This window comes from Symphodus melops (assembly GCF_947650265.1).
Source record: "Symphodus melops genome assembly, chromosome: 16".
In the NCBI taxonomy this organism is placed as follows: Eukaryota; Metazoa; Chordata; class Actinopteri; order Labriformes; family Labridae; genus Symphodus; species Symphodus melops.
This window is the reverse complement of record NC_136706.1, coordinates 5,252,570-5,276,266: the sequence shown is the minus strand read 5'-3', so window position 1 is coordinate 5,276,266 and position 23,697 is coordinate 5,252,570. Positions and strand designations below refer to the sequence as shown.

Genomic DNA, 23,697 nt, shown 5'->3' with positions numbered 1-23,697 from the left:
AGGTAAAAATTAAAATTTGACCTGTAATAAAGAAGCTGCAGTGATGTTGCACCGAGCATGTCTTCAAATATTAACTACTTCATAGAACTATTTATGCACCTTCACCTCAAATACCCTCTGAAGTTTGTGTGATTTTTTTAATATGTTTTTTCTTTGCAGTTTCAACCGTTTGGATCTCCCCACGTATGACTCATTTGAAGACCTGAGGGAGAAACTCCTAATGGCGGTGGAGAACGCGCAGGGCTTCGAGGGAGTCGACTAAGCAACCGTCTACTGCATCCAACCAACAAACAATAAAAAAACACAAAGCTACAGGGATGTCAAACCAGCTGCTGTAGTGGCAGTTCTGTGCGAGCATGTTGTATTGTGATGCCTGACTGTGAGCCACCTCCACAACACAGTGGTTCGAGACTGTACAGCGATTTGTCGAGACAACTTGCCTAAGTCTTTATATCTTTTCAGTGCGGGTAGCTCACTTCTTAAAGGTGCTGGGGAAAAACAGGCAGTGGCACCCTCCGCTGAATGCTGAAATCTATTATGTACAGGCATGAGCGATGAATGACGAGCTGGCCCCCTACCTGATCCGCCGTTTCTTTCCCCTCCTCCCCTCGTCCTGTGAAAATCTACAGTGCTGGAAAACACTAATGCATTTCAATAGCTCCTTTATGTACACTCTAACACAGTATTCTGCACCCTTCACTGCAAGGGTCTTAGCATGGCCTTAATCTGGCTCCTACATGCACTATTTCTCTTAAGAAACTGCAATGGCACTATGATCACAACTCTGTCTCAAATCCTTAGACCAACACCAGATTACCTTAGGAATGCTAGCCAATCACATTTCAGGAAATCGGCCACACCCCTCCGTAGAGCCTGTTGTGTGATCAGAAACCGCCACTGCAGCCTTTTTGTAGAGTAATGATTTTCTTATTTTAGCCAATGGTAAAGAATTCAAGAACATGGGATGAAACGATCCCCCAAAACAGATTTTTTTTATAGTTTTTGTCATTATGGAAAATATTTAGTTTCTTTGTTGTTTTTTAATCATTGGTATAATTCTCAAAGGAAAATACTTACGTATTTGTACTGATGAACAATGTTGTTTACTATTTTGACAATTCTATATGACATGGTGTGTGAAGTGTAAATCTGGCTAGTCTGGGAAATAATCCATATCATTTGTTATGGTGATAGCAAATGTGTTGAATAAAATGGTTTTTATTGTAGTGCTATGAAAGCAGCATGAAACTGTATCTTGTGTTTGCTTTGACTACATACTGTAGTTGTAATTTGGACGTGTAATATGTCTCAAGGTCGAGAAGGGAAGACTAACTAAACCCCACGATAGTTTCTCTGAGATGTTTGCGTCATGATTATATATGAATATTCTCATGCCTGTTGCTGTTTATAATGCTGTAAATTGTTCTTTGGAAGAAAATAACACATTTTAAGTTCTTTCATGATATATAAATATATGTATGAACTACATTTAACAAAAATATTACTGATCAACGACACTAAAATGAAGCTGTGTGCGCGTGTGGGTGTTTGAGAGAAAAGCTGTGATTGCCACTGAATATAAAGCAGCATGTTTCTTACAGAGCAAAACTTTGTTTGTTTTTTAAATGTTTTTGTTTCTCTCCTTTTTCTAACACCATTGAACCTAAAGGGCACTTTATAGATCACTCTGAGGTCATGTCTCCTATTGTATGTCTTTTGTCATTAACTTGAATGTGATTCTTTCTTTTTTCCATTCGGAGCACTTAACTGGTGCAATATAAATAGTCTGTAAATCTGGGCTGCTGCTAATGGTAGAAAAAGTTAACAGATGTGAAGCATGGTCTTTACATCCTTTAGTGTCCTTTTATTCCTTCTCTTTTTCTTGACCATTTCCTCCTGGTTTCCTCTGTTAGCTTCCCTCTATGATGCTCCCCTTTCAAACTGGTTCACTCCTTTTTTCTTTTCTTTTTTTTAGAGGGTTTTGTTATTGTATTGTATCATGGGAAAATATCACTTTTGTTAAACGTTTCCACCACTCTCTGCAACTCTTTGTGGTTCATTTAACTTCAGTCAAATAAAAATGAAACTTCTCAGATCGTGTTTCATTTATTATGACTTAAATTCTCACAGACCAGGAAGATCCATAGAAGTGTGATTTAGTGCAAGCGGTATTAAACGGAAGACATTCATTTCTTTTGATAATTCATGTCTTGATTCAAGGTTTGCTCTTTTGCACTGGTGGAAAGTACTTATCAAGTAGTTTACTTTGTACTCCATCTTTAAAGCTAGTCTTTGTTGTACTTGATTCTTTCACAGTGCAACATTTTAAAGGATATACTTATGTCACTTAATACCATTTCATTTCTGTAATAGTTTTTTATGAAAAATAAAGTGGAAAAAACCTGATGTAGTTTAACATTTTTTGACATCTGCTAATGAGGGGAGCTGTCCTGACCCCTTTTAAAATGTTGCTTATGTGTGTATGTGTGTGTGCACGTGTTGTGGTGAAGGGACCTCAGTTCATTCACACAATCACAATCTAGGAGTTATCAGCTCCAAGGACAAGCAAATAAAAGCCTTCCAGTCAGTACGGGAACATTTTATCAAGTCTCTCTACCCTCAGTCTGGTCACAAACAAATTGAGAGCCAACTCTTCTTTAGATCCACCTTCCAAACTATTCTACCTTCTCTAAAAATGTCACAAAGTGCAAAGATAATCAAACACACAAAAGATAAGCCTATTTTACCATTCACAATCACTCACAGGCCTTTCATTGTATGTTACATTAAAGCACTGAGCCTGATGGCACGTTTTAAATGGGGATGTTGCAACTCTTTTGTCTCATGTCTTTGTTTGTAACCCCCATATTTGAGAAAAAAAACACCAACATTGTCACAATATTTAGCAAGTGTTGAGCAGCTATGCCCTTTTTGCTGATTGTTTCCCCACAACCCTTCTTCAAGCTCTCCTTTTATTGTAGGACACAAAAAGGCCATGTTGAAAATGTGTTACATTACATGTCCTGTGATCACTGTATTTCCTCCCTCACAGTCACTTTGCATTTGTTACTGAAAAGATTTTTGTCTTGATTTGCAACCTTTCTGAAAGTGTAACCGTCTGTAGTCGATAGTCATTTGCTTTGCAAGCATCGACCATGATAATGCTGAAAAACGAGAGCAGGTTAAAATACAAAGGCAGTTGTGTTTTCTTCTTGGGAACATTGCCTTTGTTGCCCAGTACTTATTACTTTTAGTAAACAATTTCAACAATTAATTAATTAATTGGGAAATTAATTAAAAGCTAATATTTTTACAAGCTTGCTTTTTTCTAGCAAACCAATTATTTCCAATCCATTTTAAACACTTTAGGCTTACTTTTTCTTTTTCCTCTTTTAGCACACTATTGTCACTTTTTTTGAACAAATAATTTAACCATTACTTTAGAAAACTATGTCAACAGTAAATGTACTTATTTAGGTAAGTATTTAAACAGTTTATTTATATTTTTTATCAGAGAATTCAACTATTAATCCAAACGTTGAAGCTAACTTCAGTTGTTTGCTTATTAGCCTTTGTCCATTCTGTCCTCATAGCCATGACTTGCTTACTTCTGCCTCCTCATTTCTTGTGGGCTACCTTGCTCGTTTAAATGTTTATTCATTGCTTAAATGTTTATTCATTGCTTTAGGTGAACTTGTTCAGTATTTGTATCCAGAAACTTCAGCTAATTTCGACTAAATGCTATCCATTGTTGAGCTATTTCAGCTGTCATTACTTTGGCTAAACTATTTTGCTATTTTTTGCATTTTTCTGTTGCCTTTATTTTACATTTAAACTAACTATGTACACATTGCTTTTTGCACACTGTGTCAACAGCTTATCCATTAGCAAACTCGTCTAATAGATTAACACTGACTAACTAGCCACTTCAGCCACATGTCCATTACTTTCGGCTAACTAGGCTTTTTGACACATAAACCATATGGCAGTTTATCTATTACTTTGAGGAAACTTCAAAGCTGTTCAGGCGTTCAGATGACAGTTGTCACAAAATCTTATTTGGAGAATAAAACCCTATAAGAGAGATATCAGATCCCCAATAAAGGGATGCTATTTCTTAACATGTCCTATATGTGAGAGGTTTTATTGAAAAAAAATATCCTTGGGTCAGGTGTGTCTAATATTAGTCTTAATATGTAATTTAATACATTAACAAGTTCGTCTTTTAATCAGGACTCATGCAGTTGATGGCGACTTTCAGTGAAACTTTGGCACTTGTGCCCTCTTACCTCACAAGGCCATTTTTTGAGTCACCCTTCCTCCACCCCTCACCCTCTACCTCTGGTCAGGGTCGATCAATACTTCCCCTGTAGCTTATCACTCAATGTGGACCTGGCTGTTTGTCCAAACCCTGCTGTGTCTACATAAAGACTTGGACGGAACGGCATCAAACCAAAATGCACCACATATCACCTCGTGAACATGCCACTCTGGACTCACTACAGGACTTTTACCCATTTGGAAAGATTTGGAGACAAAGATGCGCTGGCGCGAGAGGGAAGAGGTAGAGAATAGAGAACAGCTGGTATAGGATCATGAGACAAACCCTAAACAAGTTATTCTGGAGAGAGGATCCACTTCGTAGACTTCAGGTGAGTTTAACTCCCATTTTATTAATGTCGCATTTTTTGTTTGGTTGTTCTTCTAGGGCTTCTATTGAGTCATTAGTTGGTTTTATATTCAGCCCAGAAATGTTATATACTATCATTAAAGAAGAGAAAATAAATGTACTGGGATATTGAGTATAAATGTTTTTTTTTAAACTATTTTATTTCGGAAAGACAATTGATCATGCAGGTGCTCTTTTACATGGTTGCTTGCTCAAACACAAATGCACACAGCTGCAGTCCTCCCACAATGATTAGAAAATACCTGACTGGACCTTGAACTGTTTCGATAAGTACTGTGCAAAGAGTCAGCATCATTCTCTCAGTTTTCTATCTTTTTTAAATTTATTTTTCAGTATAAAAGTTGAGTGTGGTCTGGGCAATGATTGTGTTTGTTTTTTTTCTCACTAAACTATGTTTTTTTTTCTCATTTCTACAGTGCTTGCAGCTGTCAGTTTACATAAACCATCTCTCCGTTGACCATTTCTACTGTAAATGCTGTCCTCCAGAGCTGTGGAGTGTGACAATGGTGTTTGTGTCCTGTCTATCAAACGCCATTATCACACTAAATAGTTACAGTGGGAAAAGGACTTCAATATATTCCTCAATTTCCTGGTTTGTCCTGTTGGGTTTTTCTCATTAAATTTATTTATTTATTTATTTTTTGGCTTCTGTCAATGTTTCTTTTTGAAGACTTGTAGTACTTTACTCATTTATACTTTGTTGTCTTGAACTTGTCCCGTGTTTGTTCCCATAGCTTTGCACACGATACACCATGCAGGAATGGTACAGATTCAAATAGATGTGCATATGTTGGTACATGATCTTGAGCTTATGAATGTGACCCACCAACCTTTTCTATCGCGGCGTTAATTTGCTGCTGGAGACCTCCTGGATTGGAGTAGTCGGACGATTTGTTGAAAACTCTTCAAACATACAGTATATACAGGTCATCTGATTCAAAGAATTCTCATTAGCTTTTCCATAATTAAAATTGTCTTCATCAATGCAAATAACATCAATACTGGGTTTTTTTTTGCCACTTACTATAATTTAGATCTTTGCACATATCACACGTAAAGTTAACACTACAAATACCTTGAGACCAAGATCACAATTCACAAAGACACAATATCAAACTGATGATGCACAACCCCCTCCAACTGCAAACCTTTAGTACAAATTATATAAATAAGAGTTGGTTTAACTTCATAACAAAGAAATCAAAGTGTATCCTTAAACAATCTCTTTAATAACAAAGATCTACTGTTCGCCAACACACTGGCCTTAGCCGCAACATGAGAGCTATATCAGCAATTTGTCAGCTATTTAAAAGTTATTGGTGAGAGCAGGACAGTAGTTGAATAGCTCGCATACTACTGGGATCAAATCGGCTTAGACCCTTGAAACAAAGCCATATATTGAAAATAAATCCAAAAAAGCAGATTTACCCCAAAAAAGAAAATATGTCTTCACATTTTACGTTTTGACAAATACAACACGTAGCCAACAAGCTTTGTGTGTAAAATGTGGATTTGTTGTTTCCAAAATATAAATACTAGCATATTGTTGTAAATTAGCTTAACCAAATAAAACAGACAAAATGTCAACACAATACTTCTCTCTTTGCACAAATATGACCCACTTATACTATGTCACAGTACCCTATACAATAAATGTCAGTTACAGTGTTGGAATATATTTCCTCTTATCAATTAATTAACAAGTTCATTAATTTAATGAACTAAAAGCTCGAGAACATCACAAAAGTAGAAAAGGAGATCATTACACCTGAATAATAAAGTAATCTCTAAGACATCCAAGTTTAACATTGTCAAAAAAACGAAACATTCATTACATCATTTTCAAGTGTTAAAGCAATTCATTTCACAGTTTTCCCAAAACCACAAAGTCAAGTGTCCCTCCCCCGGATGATACAGAAAACATCTCTGTTGAACGTCTCATCCTTATCAAAATAAAATAAATCTCTCAAATGTTCAACATGAGATTAAGAATAAACTCTTATGTAACAAAAGTCTCAGGTTGCATAAAGAGTCAAGTCATTCTTGTCATCCATCATATGACTCCCTGTTGCCCAAAGAAATCGAAAAGCTTTTGTTTCCAGGAGGTCTAGGGGAGAGCAAATCAACAAAACCCATTCCATGTCAATCAAAATGAAATCCCATTGTCCAATGTTCTCCTGCTTCTATGACTTGCCCTTCACTGTTGGCCCAAAAGTTTTCTTCTTGGTTCCAGCAGCAGGTTGGGGTTTAGGTTTGGGAGCAGCTGCAGGTTTTTTAGGTTTGGGCTGCAGCGATTTTAGGCCCAGAATCTCACAGAAGCTGTTGCACTGGTGCAAGGCTTTGAACTGGTCAATGAAGGAGGTGGCACAGTTTCCTTTGAAGCCTTTATATCTAAAAAAATCAAAAAAAAATCATGAATGCATAAATGTGCATATGTCAACAGTTTTCATCTGTTATTGGTTTAAAGAAAATGACTCACCCTTTTTTACACGTGGCTATTCCCACATCAGTAAGTCTCATTCCCACTCCTGAAAACAAAAACCAGACTGATACTTAGGACTCTAGATTTAAGTGTTTATTTATTTTTTTTAAAAAAAGCAAACTTGTATTTTGGACACATTATTATTGTAGTATTAGTATCTTATTTCCCAACCTTGCATATCAGTAACCAGTAGGTTTCCCTCAGTGTTTTGGTAAACCCAGTGCTGGAAAGCACAACATTTCTGTCCTGCCTCTGAGTCCCGTCTCATCAGGTTAATCTCTTTGCCATCCTTGACTGAATACTTGACAAAGTCACCAATCAGCTCCTCCTCCAGTGTGGCGTACGGGACGTCATTGGATGGACGGTGAACCAGGTATATTGGAATGATCCTGATGAAGGCATTACACAAGTACTTTATTCTCAAGAACTATAAATGCAAAGAGAAAGCCTTGTTGTGCTTTATGTTTATATCTCTTCATATAGTACACGTCACTCACTCTGGGATCTCTCCAAAGGCTTCAAAACACTGGGCTGCAGTAGTGTATGCCTTGATGTACTCTCTTGCTGTGTTCTGGACCTGGCACTCCTAGGAGCAAAAAGCCCATTATAATACACCTGCTCTGTGTATGAAAAAATGTGTGCACATATTAATAACAAATAAAGGCATCAGTGTTTGAGAAGTAACAGAAGACACAACAAGCTTTGTGAAAAGTCTGTGTGTAGTCTCACATTTATCATTTTATGTATTTTTGTATTTATGTTCATACTGACACTATAACTACACAGAGGGCATACAATCGAGAAAGGAGATCATTTGTGGCAAAAAATCTTGTTAATTGTAACGTGGTACCCAAAGTGCGCCTGTCACTGTGTATCAAAAGTTGTTTTTCTTACCTCTACAGCCAAGCTGAAGTTCTTCTGAACGAGCTCGTCATTGTTCTTGGTCCCATAGCATATAGCAGTGTGCACTTTAAGCACACATGAGTCTCCAGGTAGTACCAGGGGTATCTGACCCGCTTGTAACTTAGTCCGGAAAGCTCGACGGTGCATCCCCTCCCCAAAGTGGGTCTTTTCAGTAATTATACGGGCAGGTTGATTCTCTCCAAAGCATTGTTCAGATAAGAAATCCTCTTTAAACAGCAGCCTGGAACAATGAACGTCCTCTTCTTCACCTGACACCTCTACGGGGACACCTAGAAAAATAAAAACAGATACAATGCGTCACCTGTTTGCTTTTGAAACACATTACAGAAGCTCAAGTGTGTTATAAAGCTTTTTAGTATGATCATAACTTACATGGGATCGTTTTTGGAGTTGGAGGGATGACAATCTCACTAAGCACTGAAAAATACAAAGAAAAAACGTTAAGAACTGTACAGATTCCTGCCCACTTTAAAGTTTGTAGTAAAGTTGTGTTTTATACCTTCATATGTCAGCAGATAGTCCAGCGTGACTGATCCATATAAACTGGTAAGAAGACACTGGTACTTGCCCAAGTCTTTATGTGACGCATTTGAGATGGTCAATGATACTCTGCTCTCATCCCCTGCACTTCAAAGAGATGCACAGGGTCAAAAACACAGAAAAACAGAGCCATTTAAACAAGCCACTTCACAAGGTTAATTACTGTATGTGCAGACGTTTCACTGTTTCATCTGCTTCTTTTTTTGATGAATAATCAGGGTGAATAGACGTTTTAAAAAATGTATCGGTTTTAAGACAGCAGAATGTTAAACCAAACATGATCATTTTAGGCAAAATATTGCATGGAAGATTTTCTTCCTATTGCCCTTATAATTTATAATGCTATATATGAATCTCAAAAATAAAACACTATAGGCTACCTTCTCTTGATCTCAGCCAGAACAGTGCCGTCTCTTTTCCAGGTAACAGTGTGGTTGTAGAACACAGCCGTAAACTGACACCACAGGCACAGACTCTGGGGGTCCCCGCTCACCGACACCGCCTGGATAGGCTTCACTACCTTAATTTCTGCAGACATTATCAGATGTTTTTAATAAGAGACGAACAATGTGTTTTTACATGCAGGAGAACTGCAGATGATTTAATGTAGATTCCTTACCTTCTGTAGGTGTGCTCTTCTGTTTGACCACTTCACTGTAGGCCTTCTTACGAGTTGCCCCCACCTCTACCTTGGCTTTCTCTCCCTTGGCCTGGATAGAAACATCTGGTTTTGGTAGTTTAGACTCCAAAACACTGACAATCTTTCCGAACTTATCCTCTGACAGGCGTCGTTTTTTAACATCGTCGTTAGGAGGACTGGGAGGGTTTTTCAATTGATGCTCTTTGTGGTCAACATGATGGGGTTTTTGTTCTCTCTGGGAAGCTTTGCCCTCCATTTGTTGTAAGATTTTCTCAGCACTATTTGACTTAATGCTGTCTTTTTGAGTTTTCCCAGCTTTAGCATCAATTTTTGCCTCAAACATTTCAATCCTTCCTTTTGCAGTCTTTGGTTTTGCTCCATTCTCAACTTCAACCAGCTGTTCCACAACACATTTTCCCCCTGTTGCATTCGGAGTGTGTTTCTTCTTCTTTTTGCCATGTGGCTTGCTTGGAGCCTTCTCATTTGCAACACAAGTCTCAATCACCAATTTGACCTCTTTGTCCTCGAGCACAGATGGAGTGTTCTCACTAGTACAGTTTTCTACAGTAAGCGGAGGGGTTTCCTGCTGTTTGCAAACTTGCTGGGTTGAAACATGGTGAGATAAATTCTCTTGTTTCTTGGAAGCTTGTACACCATGATGATGATTGGCTGACTTGTCTTTTTTAGAGCGTGTTTTACCATCTGAGTTAGATTTATGTGTTTTGTGAGGCATCTTTTCGGCTGACTTCTGATTTACTTCAGCCTTTTGGGATTTTATGTCTGTGTCTATCGGTTTTGCAACCCTAGGGGCAAATGGGTCATTTAGATCTAAAGTAACATACGCAACACGATCCTTCTCTGAGATGATAAAGTTATCTGCTGGAACAACAGCCAAGTTTGACAGTTCTTTACTGAGGTCATTAATATCCTCATATATTGTTTTTCTTAGATGAAAGGAACACTCAGTGTTAGAGTCCAGTTTATTCTCTTCTAAAGATTTCTCAGAAGACTCTACTGTATTTTCCTTGTTAATAACCAAATCCTCATCTCCTTTGAAAGATTGTTTGTCAGTAATCCCATCCAAGGTTGGCCAGAGTGTGCAAGGTTGTATGTGATCACAGCTGAGGTCTTTGTTGTCATTGGGATTCCTTTTGGTGCAAGTTTGATCTTTGTCCAAACTACTGCTTGATCGACATACGAAGTAGGAGCCAATACTGAGAGGAGCCAAGGGCATAATAAACCTAGGACTCCCTCCCTGTGGCTCCAGCTGAAACGTCCCGTCAAATACTGGGAGTGTGTCTGATGACACGTGTGCAGGAACATTAATATCCAGGTCAGGTTTTATGTCCGCAACTGGCACGTGCAAGTTTGTCGATGTGTGTACAGAAAGGAAATGAAGATCTGCTGAACATTCAATTCCTTTGCGATCCACCTCAGCTGGCCCACAGCTCCTTTTAGCTTCCTGCTTGTCAATGGAGTCTGGCTGGGAGATACTGGAGATACTGGAGATACTGGGTTCCTCTGTCACGTTACACAGTTCACCTCCAAAGGGCTGGCAATGGAAATAGACAAATATTAATTAAAGTATATATTTGAAGATGTTTAAACAAAATGCACAGTTCTGTGACTTGAGATTTTTGTTCATAATGAATTTGACCCTTAAATGCTTGATATTCACAGAGACTACTGAGACTGCTGTTTAAAAGTAATTAGGGTTTAACAGTTATTTTGACAATGCAGATTTTTCAGCTAACAGGCATCAGATATTTTAATCTCTGCTCTTTTACACATACCTTTCTATAGAGCCACTAAGCAGAATTTTCCAAAACATCATGCGCCTATATCGAATCCTACTGTCCATATGTCCTGCATCCAACTGAAATTTGCACTGTTGCTGTTGTGAACAGGAGCTTAAGCTGTGCCATGCAGCCTAAACCAATTTCTTTTCAAAGCCTCCTAGGTCTGTGGACTTGTTGCCGTTCTGATCCTGGGTTTTTAAAGGAGATGAGGTAGGAATGGGTGTGTTAAAGGGCGCGTACAAAAAAAGAGAGAGAGCAAGTGAGGGTCGTGTTTCAATCCTCAGCTGTGCTCACCCCTCCACCCTGACACGCCATGGATGCATGCTATTATCATTGAAGTCTCAGCTATTATTAGGCGTCATTTCTGTCCATCTGAAGTTTTCCTCTCAGGCACTCCTGTTTCCTTTAGTACTCACAGCTGTCAGTCTTTGAGATTGGAGCCAAAGGACTTATCCAATAATAAAAAGAATACAGCACAGGCGACAGTCCTTGGGTGCAAAATGAATGGCTCCAGTCCAAAGCAAGGTGACAATACCTCTGACTCTGACGTGTGGTGACAAACCTGGATTTCACTCCGAGGAGTACTCTACGTACCTCCTGACTGGCTATCAATACTTTGGGCAAGTATGACAACACTGACAAGGGCAACAGCAAGAATGTCCCTTAATGTTCTGGCCATGTTTCCAAAAGTACGTGACTTATTAATCTGTTGGCCAGCACTATTGATGGAAAGGTGATCGCTCTTATTCTTACTGTCATAAAGGGTGAATCTTTCCACTGCTCACTCTCCGCCACACACTCCAAAGAAAGTGATTTGTGTTCGAGATTGGGGGCTATATATCTACTCATACATGTGAGTGTCCATTTCATGCTTTTTTTGCCCATGGTTACAAATCTAAATTTAACAAAACAAGAGTTAGAAACTAATAAATAAACAGTCAACAGAGTAAGTCATCTTACCTCATCCATCATCAGCTCTGCAGGTGCTTTTTCATCCTCCAGATCTGTATCCTCTATTATATTCAGTATGATTGAATCTTCTTCATTGCTGTTTAGGCTGTCTGTCTCCGCGGACTCGACATATCCACCAAAGTGGCAAATATCAAGACAAGCAGAAGTAGTGGATCCAGGAGTTACACCTTTGACCAATCGTCCAGAAGAGGCCACTGTCGCTGCAGATGATCCCATAAGTGATTCCTGATGCGAGGGGTATTGAGAGCTCTCAGTCTCGCTGCCCTGGTTCTCTTCTAACACTTTTTGTACTGGTATGGCTTGTATTGAATCATATAAGGATTCAACACTCTGGAACGCCTCTCTATCAAGGAGCTCACTTCCACCAGATTCAAGATTCAAAAAGAGACAGCCCTGCCCAGAGAGGATAGATCCCCCTGGGATATTTGGTGCCTCGTGAGGCTGATCCTGGACACCCATGGGTTGTTGTGAATGTGCCTGCGCTGCCGCCTCTTGACCCTTTTCTCCTTTTAAAGTTTCTTTATCTATGTGAGTATTTACCTCTGCTAGTGCCTGTGTCAAAGCATCTATCTCAGCCCCTATCTCTGTGAATGCAGCAGTGAAGTCCTCCGGTGGAGCCGTGATGATCTCCGTCCAGTCTGAGAGAGCACTTGCCCAGCTGTCTACTGATGACCACCTCTCAACCGGTGGCCCCCAACCTTTAGTGTCATCACTGGACCAGCCAATCACCTTGCTTCCATCAGGGTAGTAACCTGATACTTGTCTCTCTCCTGGGGGAAAAGACCAGTCGCTGGTATCTGTGAGCACTCTTTGCATCACAGGATAACTTGTCTGGTTCAAAACATCCCTGTCTTCTGTATCCTCATGTGTCAGATACTGGCATGCATCCAGCCACAGCTCAGTAGGGCTGTCACTTTGACATGTTTGGAGGGTTGTATCAGTGACCTCTGTTGCCCCCTGTCCTGCATCATTTCCTGACATCAAGCCTGCCTCACACGGATCCACAGGTGATCCAAGCCGTGCATTATCGCTCATGTGTGACTCATAGTCCACCGCAACCTTTTCCTCACTTGAAATCTGATGGCATGGTTTCACCAGGTTTACTGAATCATTCATCAGGACATGTGTATCACAGTCAGGGTCTGATGGCATCCCCCCAGTTTCTGATAATTGCTGGTGTTCTGGACATTTCATCTCCTGGGGATCTACATTAGGACTTAGGATAAAGTCCTGTGTCTCACTTTCAAAGATATAAAGCTCTGACATTGGTGCCATCGCTGCATCACTGTCCAAACTATCTGACCTATGTGATAAAGACTTTGATTGACAAGTGACTTGCCCGAGTTGAGGGCTAAAACTGGGGGTGGGGGGAGACTCTGTGAGAGATGGCTTCATCGAGTCCCCAGTATGTGACATGGCCTCAAAAGTTTGAGTAGGACTGTTTTCAGAAAAAGAGAATGATGGTTCTTGTTCAATGTCTGGAAAAGATTCAGATGAGAGATTTGAGATTTGAGACAAAAGAGGTAATTGAGGTTTTGATGTGCCAAAAGGGCTACAAACCCTAAAATCATCATCCTTTGATACAGGATCCATACATGGTGACAAACACTCTAAATCTGATCTTAAGTCTGAGTCCTTGCTTTTCCCCATAAGAAGGCTTTTGGAAATATTTGACAAAGTCTCAATCGATTTGTCATTTAGATCTGAAAGATCTGACACAGTCTCATATGCAGACAGTCGGTTTTCTGTGGAAGTGTGCAGAAGAGGAAATGTGTTTAAGTCCCCAGATTCACTTGCTGTAAGTGGTGTTGGTGACCTCTTTTGGTCGTCTGTGCAAAGGGGCAAGAGATCCATCTGGACTTAAGTTCTGCTGCTCAAGGAGATCGTTAGTAGCTCGACTCCAGCTGCAAACACTGACTTCAGGCCAAGATGGTTGATGAAAGTCATAAAGTTCTGTGCTCACATTGTTTTTGCCAAGCTTTTCTTGAATCATGTCCTTCCCTGGGGACAAAACGTTCCTTATGTTTGTAGATTTTTTACCTGTAGAGTGATTAACAGAAAATTACCAAATCTTAGTTGTGTTTCAAAAGAAAAAAAGTGAGACATTCAAATAATTCATGTTCATGTTTACTTCCTCAATCGAAAGTATTTTAAACAAGACCCAGTATCTCCATCTAGCTGTTTATCTTGGTAGCAGGAGATTCCCCTTTAAATGGCATCCTGCATCTATTTAAGACAATTTTAAAGGACACTTAACATACCTAACATGCAAGAAACCTTTCTGTTGCTGTTACTCTGTAACTGATAAAATTATCTGGTTAGTCGTTGTTGTGTAAATTACATGGTGCTGCTTCTGTTGGCTCATAACGGAAGGAAAGTCAAATATGTAGGGTATTAAATTGCAATGTATTTGTATAAAGTCTGATAGTATAGGATATCAATGAAAATAGCTACAAATTACACCACCTGATGTTCTAAATTGAGAGAACTGTTACAAATCTCGAATCAATAGTTAAATTACATTACTATTACATTGATGCTCACTTAAAAAAACATAAACAGCGGAATCAGTAGCTATTTATTAACCCCAGATTGATATATGATATGTTCTTACCTCCCTCAACCTTGCGTCCTCAAACTGGAACATTAAATATTGCACAAGATCTCTGTTTATTTATTCTACAGCAAATGTCAAAGCAAAGTTCGACAAGGAAAAATATTACCATATGCCTTAGTGTATTGTGCTATTGTGAAAATTTCATGAAAATGTTCAACTGCCCTTACATCTTCCTGAGTCATGTATACTATCAGTGCTATGTGCAATTTATAACGTTTACAATTTTAGCAAAAGAGTGCAGAAGAAAATACTAACCAGAAAACATAATGAAACAGACTGGTAACGTGCATGTAGATCGTACTGGTCGCATGCATACAGTCTATGGTCTTGTGGCAGTTACAGGACATTAACATCACCAGCTCTCCAGATTTCCTGATCATTTTCCAATCATCTCACCTTAAGTTCACAGCAGTTAATTTATTTGGGTGTGGGTACAAAAAATTCCAGGGTAGAGTTGAAAGGAATTTGCATTTGAACATGCAGCTCTGTTGTGTGCAAATGTGAAAACACAATAATAGAGATAATCCTGCTGTCCCCATTTAATGCCTGCATTTTGTCCTAAACTACTTAAAAGATAGGTTAATTGAAATTAAAAATATATACCAAAAAAAAAAGGACCAACCTGATTTCTAATACAAGGGACGTCTCCTTCCATAGGTCTGTTTTTCTGTGCCTTTCCTCAGCTGCAATCAGATTATAGTTAGGCTAATCGTAAAAGCTTTACTGGGCCTTTAAAGAGCCTCACTTTAAAAAAAAGTTTCCCACTACTGTGCAGAGGCCTGACATGAAGTGTTGAAAGGGGGCGCTTCAAAACATGCACCCTGATACACAAGATTGCAGGAGAGTAACTGATGGCACGGATGCTGGAAAAATACCAGTGCATCTTCACCCATGACCTGCATTCATCACATTCCAGTGAAGGACACCTAGCAGAGCCTTCAAACCTGAAATGTTTACGAACTTTAGTCAGACTGCTAATCTAACCATGATTAAATGCTCCTTTTAGAGTTAAAAGTTGTGTTTCTATTGTTTTATAGAAATATTAAATTGTTGTCTTAAGTGTTTATTAGTCAAATTACTTTCATTCACATCTGTTTTAGCAACCTTTACACATTATCTTAATACTGTCAGAGATGCATTTTTAAACTAAATACTACCTAACACCTTAAGTACCATACAGCCTCTTTAGATTTGATTAATCACACACATTATAAAAGTCCAAACAATAATTGAAGCTATTTTAGAGAAATCAGTGTTGTTGGAATGGTTGATTTTGTTTATTAGATACAGCTGGCTCTGCATCGACATTAAAAAATAATAAAGTCGTCAACACCTGCGTGACAGAAAGCAGGAAAGTGTCATTTGATTTCATCTTGACCATCCGTGCCAAAATAGATCCATCTTCGGTCGCACAACACTCCCATGAGCCGGCTGTGTCATTAAAGCTTAAAGTTGTATAAAGGATAGACTTGCTTAAAGGATAGGATAGGCGTGCAAATCTAAACACACTGTTGGAAAAATATCAACAAAAGCTGCCACAAGTCTGTGTAAGACTATCTCAACTATGAAAAACTAAAACACAAAACAAACAAAAAACAACATACTCGCAAGTCAAAGAGTGGAATCACCTCTATTGTTTGATAAAGTCATCATAGAAAATAAGCACAGCTAAGCGTGTATGTGTCACCATACCACTGATGTATCAGTGTGCTGTAGGCAAAGCCGAGTAATTGACAACTTGTACCATTTCCAAAGAAAGTCACAACAAATGTCAAACAAGTGACCTCACAGCTGATTCACACATGATAACATTATTATCATTATTACTTGACACATTAAAAGAGAAGGGGATTTCCAGCCATGCACACAGTACATACCCTATTCATTGTGGTGTAGTTGAGGATATCAACCTATGATGTAGGACCTGAGAATGAGCTCAGGCAGAGCTGCCGGTCTCGGGGTGAGTCTATTTTTAACTGTTGCCCCCCGCAAGTACAAAGTCAGATACCTGATATTGTAGACATGTGCCGATCTTGAACATTTAACACTCGATATCTATATTTACAGGCTTTTTTAAGTAATGGCCTACTTTACAGAGTGACTCATAAAGATTTTGACCTGCAGTGCATTTTATTAAGGGACTTTTTTGACTCTTGCTTGAGAAAGGGACATTAAGTAGAAACTTTATCTTTAGACTACAATATAAGATTTAATTTTTTTGTTGGCATGTTATTCATGCTGAAGTCATTTTCTTTTTCAATTTCAAGAAGAATCAAAAACGTAATGCTTTTATTATTGTGCTTCAGCCACATTTATGCCTACAGGTTATCTGACATTCATCAGTTTGTCATCTCTTGACTGATCAGCAGAAAAAAAAGGTACTGGATGAGGAAAATCTGGAGTGACATATGCCCAGATTTAAATATAACAGATTACGTTAGCATTAACCAAAAAGCTTAAAGTACTGTTAGCAAAAATCCCTCTTTTCAGTGTTTCATGATGCACTGTGAAATGGTAATGTTAGTACTCAGCGACCTCCCAGCTAACATTAAAATAACTACACAGCTTGGTCATAAGTAAAAAAGCAGCTAATGTTAGCATAAAAAAACACTTTCTAGCTTACATTACAGTTAGCTAAAATGGATATAGGTGTAAGATATGAATTGCTATTGGTAACAATTTATCAACTTCCTGTCTAGTAAAAGGTCTAAATAGTGTGGTTATTATTGTTAATGAAAATGAATAATATCAAAATAACAAAAAATATATAAAAAAACATTTTGTAAACTGAAACCAAACTGGCAATGAAGCTTGACCAAATTACTAAAACTAAAACAATAAATTATAGGTTTATTTTAAAAGGCTTTGTGTGATATCTTTCTCTGTAGCATTTATGATACTAAACAAAAAAACAAAAATGAAACAACTAAAAACTAACTAAAGAACTAATACAAACTTGACTACAATTAGGCATTTGTAAAAATGTTCCACTTATACTAATTGAGTTCAAAGTTGTTAAAAAGAAAAGCTGGACAAAAAACAAACAAAACAAAGGGCACAGTTTGTGTTCCACACACAATAAATGTATGAATAGTAAATGTTCTTTTGATATAAATTTGTTTACAGTGCACTCGTGACATTTGGGGTCATGTTGTTCTGGCAACTGTTAACACCCTAACTACCCTGGCAAAGAAACAATACACTGTTGTTAGTGGCCAAAATAAACTAATGAGACCTTACTTGGCTTTTCTGGAAGACTGTCGGTCGTCAATTATCCTGCCCTAGTGTGACAGTGATTAAATGTGATTTTGCTTCTCATTTAGTCAATTATCCATTTCATATGCAGTGAACACAAGCTAATCCCTGATGACATAAATGGCAAGTCAGTTTCCAGTAATTTGAATGGTCCAATAACTCATTTGAAGAGTAATAATTGAAGTCAGGACAGCCTGCATGACTGTTGTTTGTTTTTCAAGTAATCAAACGGTTAGCAATTACTCACCTGCTCTCAATGTCCACAGTTGGAATGGAAAAGGGTGTACGTAAGACTAAACAACATCACAGTGCTTTGCGCCTATTTGTTTCATCTTTGTTGTTTGGAATTGTGTAATTTCAAGATGAGCAACAGAGCATGAGTAACCACGTCCACCTAGCTTGCCACCATAACCAGACGTCCTCATCACAGTGCTTTTGAAAGTTTTACATCTTTTAACAAGGCTACATTAAATGTATGAGATAATTTAAGATAGATACAGTATGTATGCTAATTATACTGCAACTGATGATTAGTGGAGCTTAGCATAGAAGCAACAATTAGCCTGGTATACTTGGTTTCAGAGGTGCTGGTAGATTAATTATTTGTACAGAGCCAAGCTTGCTGTTTTCCACAGCTTCAAGTATTAATGCTCAGCTAAGCAAACCAACAGTAGTAAGAGTGGTAGGAAGTAAGAGGGGAGTTCATCTTTTTAAACTTTCAGTCAAACGTGCCCTTTTCAAAGATTTCTCTGGACTGATTGACTTATGACTTAAAATGGTTGTCAAGTTTTCTTTTCTTTATCATCTCAGTTAACTTCAAATAAACAACTCATGCTTCAGGTCTTTGATAACACATTTGTCCACAACTTTATGCAAACTCATTGGAGAGTCCTTTTAACTCTTTCAGTCTCTTAACCTAAGAGTGGAATATTTTCTCATCAGTTATTTTTACATCTGATAATCCTGCTGCTAGACTTTCAGCGCCTTGTCTGCATTTGACAAAATCTCAACATGGTGTCATATTTTTGGCTGTTTGGTAACTGTGTTTTGTTTTTTTTAACTGTTCTTTTATAATCGGTCTGTGACAGGTGGTTGGGTGCAAATAGTTTCCTTTCTTTAAAATCATCACATTGTAAATTGTGGGTTAACTACAAAGACCCTCAAATAAAACAGGAATGTCTCAAGGATCCAAGTTTCTAATTAAATAAAGAAAACAAATCTTTTAGATTATTTTTAGATCGTACACTCTGAGACTCCTCACAACTTTGGCATAGCACTGTGCAAAGTTGCTATTGTTAGAGTGTGTGTACGTGAAATCAGCGCCGAGTTTTATGAATGATGCAAACACACACACACTACAGTTGTATTTATTGTTACGACTGCAATTTACAGCAGAAGTTGAAGACAAGTCATTAAAATTATGTCATGTCCTTTCAACCTTTTTGTGCCATTATGTAACACCTTACATCTGTCATTTGGAGCCGTGTCATTCTCCCAAGCAACAAGTTAATATACAGTAAATGGATGATTACTGCCAGAGTATGTAGTCTATATGTTCTTACGGCACTTAAGTTTTCGTATACAGTAAAATCTTTTGAAATTCCTTGAATTAGTCTTTATGAGCCTTCATTTATTTGTTATACTCACTTTTACATAACATTCAGAACAGAAAACTGTATTCCACAAATCATTTCAACAGTAACTTTTATCCACCAACTTCATATAAAAATTAAACTATCACAAAGATCATTCTTCTACAGAATTGGTACTTTTAAATTAATTAGTTTTCTTGAAGCACTGACATAATTGTATTATTTATGAATTAATCTATGACATTAACTTGTATAGTTGAGTAATCTTTCACTTTACTTGTACTCTGAATAAGTACATTGGTTAAACAAATGCTCCGAAAACAGCATTAACATTTACGTTCTCATTCATGTTATAACATCTTGAGCATGTTGTTGTGGGCTTTTGGATGGGACACGGCCCCTGTGGACTCTTGTAGTCAAAGTGGGGTAAGTGTCATCTTACGAAAGCAAGATGTATTTTTACCCCCATGTTGTTGAACAGTCTGCCTCAGCTTGGTGTCTGCCTTCCTTCCCCCAAACAGCATTAGATGGAAAATGGTGCTGCACATTTAAGAAGTGTGCGTCACAATCACGTTTTGTTTTTGTGGTTGCTCTGAAGAGTCAGCTGAAGGATGCTTTGCCAGACCCCATAAAGGCAGGAATGCCACTGCAGACAAATTGTAGGTCTAAGACACATCTTCACTATGGTGTTATGAAAGAAATGGGAAAGCATATTTGGCACTAAACTAAAAAAAAGACTAAGAACTGCAGCTTTCGCCATATTTCTCTGACATAGGACTTCATTTTGTTAAAAGAACTGGATGCTCATACTTAAAATGTTTACAAAAATTCTTTAGAAATTGAACAATCAAGCTGACAAATTGTCAGCGACTGGACAGCAATTGAGAGTAAGGGTCGTCTAATGCTGCAGTGAAAATCCCCACAAAAGGAGTGTGTTCCTGTGCCAGCAGCAGAGGGATCAAAGTATTCCTTTGAGCCGGGTCACATAGGAATACTCAACTTAATGCAACACATAACAGAGCAAATACCCAGCATAGTTCGAGTGCTGGGATAGAAACGTAGCAGTGAGTTTGTGCGTCACAAGAAACAGAAAACGTTTATGTTCTCATCAGTTGAGTCAGCGTCACTTGTAAATTCTGACTCACTGCCATGGAAAGTGCTGTGAAAAAATTGTACTAGTTAGGTGTATGCAGAAGATTGCAGGGAAACATATCATCTTCAAGAGGGAAGAGCTTTTGCTATATTACATCAGAATTTAAATGAGATTATGCCGATTGTATCTTATTTTTGTGTTTGCTGCAGGATGTTTGGGTGTTACAATACTGGCTTCAAAATCAAACCTTTGTGTTCTTAGAAACAAAACATTTATTTTCAACAGAAGATATATTGAACAAGAGCATTAGCATAGCTTACGAGGAACAGACGAAAAGATAACACGTTACAGTATTGTTTAATTTTGTGTCTGCTGATTTGTTTCATTTACAGCTCCATTTTAGGTTGAGGTAGGGCCTCTCAATCAGCACAGTGAGCACATAGCTCACAATAAGTGTGAGCGAAAGATGGCCAAGGAACATGTACATCTAAAAAACAAAGGACAAAAACAACACATTACATTATAAAAAATCATAAAGCAACAAACCAGTAAAGATTAAAACTTAAAGTAGGTTTTGAAACTGTCCAAAGAACTTACAAAGTTGATGTCTGAGTAGTGGATCGGGGTCTCCTGTAAGCCGATGTAGAAGATGATAAAGACAGGATGTGACAGATAGCAGGCAAAACTTATGTTGGAAAGAGGACCCCAGACATTCAATGACAAGAACCTGTTGATTAAACCTTGAGAAACAAAGAGACACGTTGAAAATGTCGTGATTTATCAGCTTATGTTTCTGCCCTTTGGTATAAAAGTCCAACTCTTATATTTGTCTTAACAAGAGGTATGTGTACGCACTTGTATTTTTAACCACATTTGTTTAACAAAATCATTCATTTGGGTTCAAATACTTCAAAGCAAAAGGTTAGTGTCCCCACATTCACCTGATATTTTTCGTCATTAGTTGATTAGTAATGATTAGTTATCATTGAAAAGTAACTTCCATGAGCAAGAGTTTGAATGCACAAAGAAGCATAATTGAATATATGCTCATTTGAAATTGTGTGTAGTTTGTCCTGAATGTTATCATAAGATTCAGGAGCATCCCTGCTCTTGGTTTACCTCCGTAACCCTCCTCACAGGCCACTATGATCCAGGTCACAGCCAGAGCCCAGACGGGTCTGTGCAGCCCCTGGTAGAGTGAATGTGGCACAGATGGATAGGGTGGTGTCTCCTTGAGGACATAGGCCAGTCCAACCAACGCAGCCATGATGGACAGGCAGCAGGACCAACCGAGTGTTGCCTGCCACTGAAACAACAAAGAGAAACGGTTAGTACATTCATCTAATGGTGGGTCAACAATCTGTTTGACTCTATAATAATTCAAAAGAGTGTATAATATTTTCACATCTGGTAAAAAAAATAAATGTTTTAAGCTTTTTGTGGTGTTCTCACCTTTTTCTTTAGCAGCTGATCTTTCTTTGTTGTCAAATATATTCCAGTCAAGATCCCTATCAGAAAGGGTCCATATCTTGTGTAGGGTTTCACATAGTAATACAAGACATAATGCTCAGACGTCCTGGAAAAAAAAACAATTTTAAAGAAATCAAACCTTTTAAAAAAAATAAAAATTTACAGAGACAATTGTAATGGCTAATTAGCCTCTTTAACTTCGTTGATACACAGAATAAAATATACAGGGTGAGGAAAAACATTGGACATGTAAGTCACATTTCATGCACTTCGTTTAAGGCTGTTTGCATTATATGACTGTCCCTATGTCTTACAGTGTGGATGGTTGAAAGACTGGAAGCTGAAGGAGTGCAGTTATAACAGTACTGGTCATAATGGTTGTCAACAGAAGGCCTCCAGCAACAAAGGCAAACACACCTCTGTTTCTAAGAAAGGAAATACAGGATGATTATGAGTTCAGGACAGGAGCTGTTATGGTGGGTAATGACCCTCAGCTTTGGCAAACAAAAAAACGTTTTTTCAAAGTAAAATACTTAAAAGAAGCATTTTTTCCCCCCCAGAATCACAGTAAAGCTTAGACTTACAGTCTGTAAAAATAGATCAACACAGGAGTGGTGGCGTAGCACTGAAAGTCCAGAGAAAGGTACCATGTCCAAGGAATACACTGAGGAGAGACCAGGTGATAAAAGTGAGCTGTAAAGAAATATGGTTTGTTGAAATTGAGTTTTACTTACTTTAGTTACTGCTTGAACTCACAATTTCATGGACTGGAAGGAGGTTACTAATCAATAGCAAGTTAGCCCACCAGTAAGTCTTACAATCCATTAATGTATCTATGAATGGAAACCAGTAAGGCCCCCACTGGACCAGAGAGATGAGGCCAATGGTTAAAAACATAATAAACAGATGCAGTGGTTGAATCCTATCGAAAAAGAGAGACAATATATTTTCAAAACAATTTACCACTGCAAAACAATAAAATAAGTCTAAATATGTTTGTTTCTGATTTCATAAATAGTGACACAGATAGATTATCCCAATTTGATAGTGAATGAATATCATACAGCACCTTTTAATCCTCCTGAAGAGGTAGCTGGTCACCAAACTCGGGCTCAATTTGTCTTCAGCCCTGCCAATGGATCCCAGCAGGGACCGTGCACTAAGCAGACCCCTAAGGCACACAAACTGCACTAGAAACTTCTTAAACTAACCATAGAGTGTATTTTTAAAAGAGGCAATATGGTAAAACGACAACAGCTTTAAACTTCACATCGTCTCATCTCACCCAAGAAGCAAAAAGGTGTCTACAGCCAGAAAAACCGGTCCACTCATGGAGAGCACATACAGAGGGCTACTTTCTGCGGTTTTCTTCCAGTTTTTGTAGTTATCTATGTTAGAGACAACGCAGTGCAAGAATATGAAATTATTTAGAAAAGAGCAGATGCAAGTGGCAGGGAGATTTGTCATACCCAGGTTGTTTATCACAGGGAATTGTGCAGAGTGTCCACATATGATCCATAACAGGCTGAGAACACGGATGCCGTTCAGGGATGAGAAGCCTCCTTCTCGACTACTTGAAGAGGTGCTTAAAACACCTTGGCTTGCCGTTTGGAGAGAGAACAC

General features: G+C 38.3%; 3 protein-coding genes and 1 long non-coding RNA gene across 17 annotated transcripts in view; 2 read left to right on the top strand and 2 right to left on the bottom strand.

Moving 5' to 3' along the window:
• Positions 1-2,093, top strand: part of nedd4l (NEDD4 like E3 ubiquitin protein ligase) — a 44,055-nt gene extending 41,962 nt beyond the window's left edge. For all 12 annotated transcript variants that reach the window (XM_079364349.1, XM_079364348.1, XM_079364357.1 and 9 more), the window contains one exon: positions 160-2,093. In XM_079364349.1, coding sequence (XP_079220475.1) covers positions 160-262 — 103 coding nt within the window. In that variant the 3' untranslated portion in view covers positions 263-2,093. The remainder of the gene's footprint in view (positions 1-159) is intronic.
• Positions 2,094-4,557: 2,464 nt separating this feature from the next.
• On the top strand, positions 4,558-5,683 carry LOC306836769. The gene is made up of 2 exons (XR_013780813.1): positions 4,558-4,652; positions 5,107-5,683. It is a non-coding gene; the product is annotated as an uncharacterized lncRNA (long non-coding RNA).
• Positions 5,684-5,898: 215 nt separating this feature from the next.
• alpk2 (alpha-kinase 2) lies at positions 5,899-16,601 on the bottom strand. 2 transcript variants are annotated; one of them, XM_079364055.1, is made up of 11 exons: positions 16,542-16,601; positions 12,036-14,087; positions 9,256-10,828; positions 9,017-9,164; positions 8,596-8,723; positions 8,469-8,513; positions 8,067-8,365; positions 7,670-7,758; positions 7,344-7,561; positions 7,170-7,218; positions 5,899-7,081 (listed from the first exon to the last, which is right to left on the bottom strand). In XM_079364055.1, exons 2-11 carry the CDS (start codon positions 13,899-13,901, stop codon positions 6,874-6,876), a joined length of 4,623 nt encoding a protein of 1,540 aa, XP_079220181.1. In that variant the 5' UTR covers positions 13,902-14,087; positions 16,542-16,601; the 3' UTR covers positions 5,899-6,873. The 2 variants fall into 2 exon arrangements, with proteins under 2 accessions (XP_079220181.1, XP_079220182.1); XM_079364056.1 differs by lacking the exon at positions 16,542-16,601 and adding an exon at positions 15,287-16,476.
• A 4,060-nt stretch (positions 16,602-20,661) lies between these two features.
• oacyl (O-acyltransferase like) overlaps positions 20,662-23,697 on the bottom strand; it is a gene marked incomplete at its 5' end in the record, with an annotated part of 6,055 nt that continues 3,019 nt past the window's right edge. The window contains 10 exons of one of the 2 annotated variants that reach the window (XM_079364642.1): positions 20,662-21,091; positions 21,202-21,344; positions 21,724-21,910; positions 22,057-22,180; positions 22,389-22,499; positions 22,659-22,738; positions 22,831-22,996; positions 23,144-23,245; positions 23,360-23,462; positions 23,544-23,697. The exon at positions 23,544-23,697 is cut by the window's right edge and continues 59 nt beyond it. In XM_079364642.1, the coding sequence (XP_079220768.1) occupies positions 20,987-21,091; positions 21,202-21,344; positions 21,724-21,910; positions 22,057-22,180; positions 22,389-22,499; positions 22,659-22,738; positions 22,831-22,996; positions 23,144-23,245; positions 23,360-23,462; positions 23,544-23,697 (1,275 nt within the window). In that variant the 3' untranslated portion in view covers positions 20,662-20,986. The remainder of the gene's footprint in view (positions 21,092-21,201; positions 21,345-21,723; positions 21,911-22,056; positions 22,181-22,388; positions 22,500-22,658; positions 22,739-22,830; positions 22,997-23,143; positions 23,246-23,359; positions 23,463-23,543) is intronic. The other variant, XM_079364643.1, reaches the window with a different exon arrangement.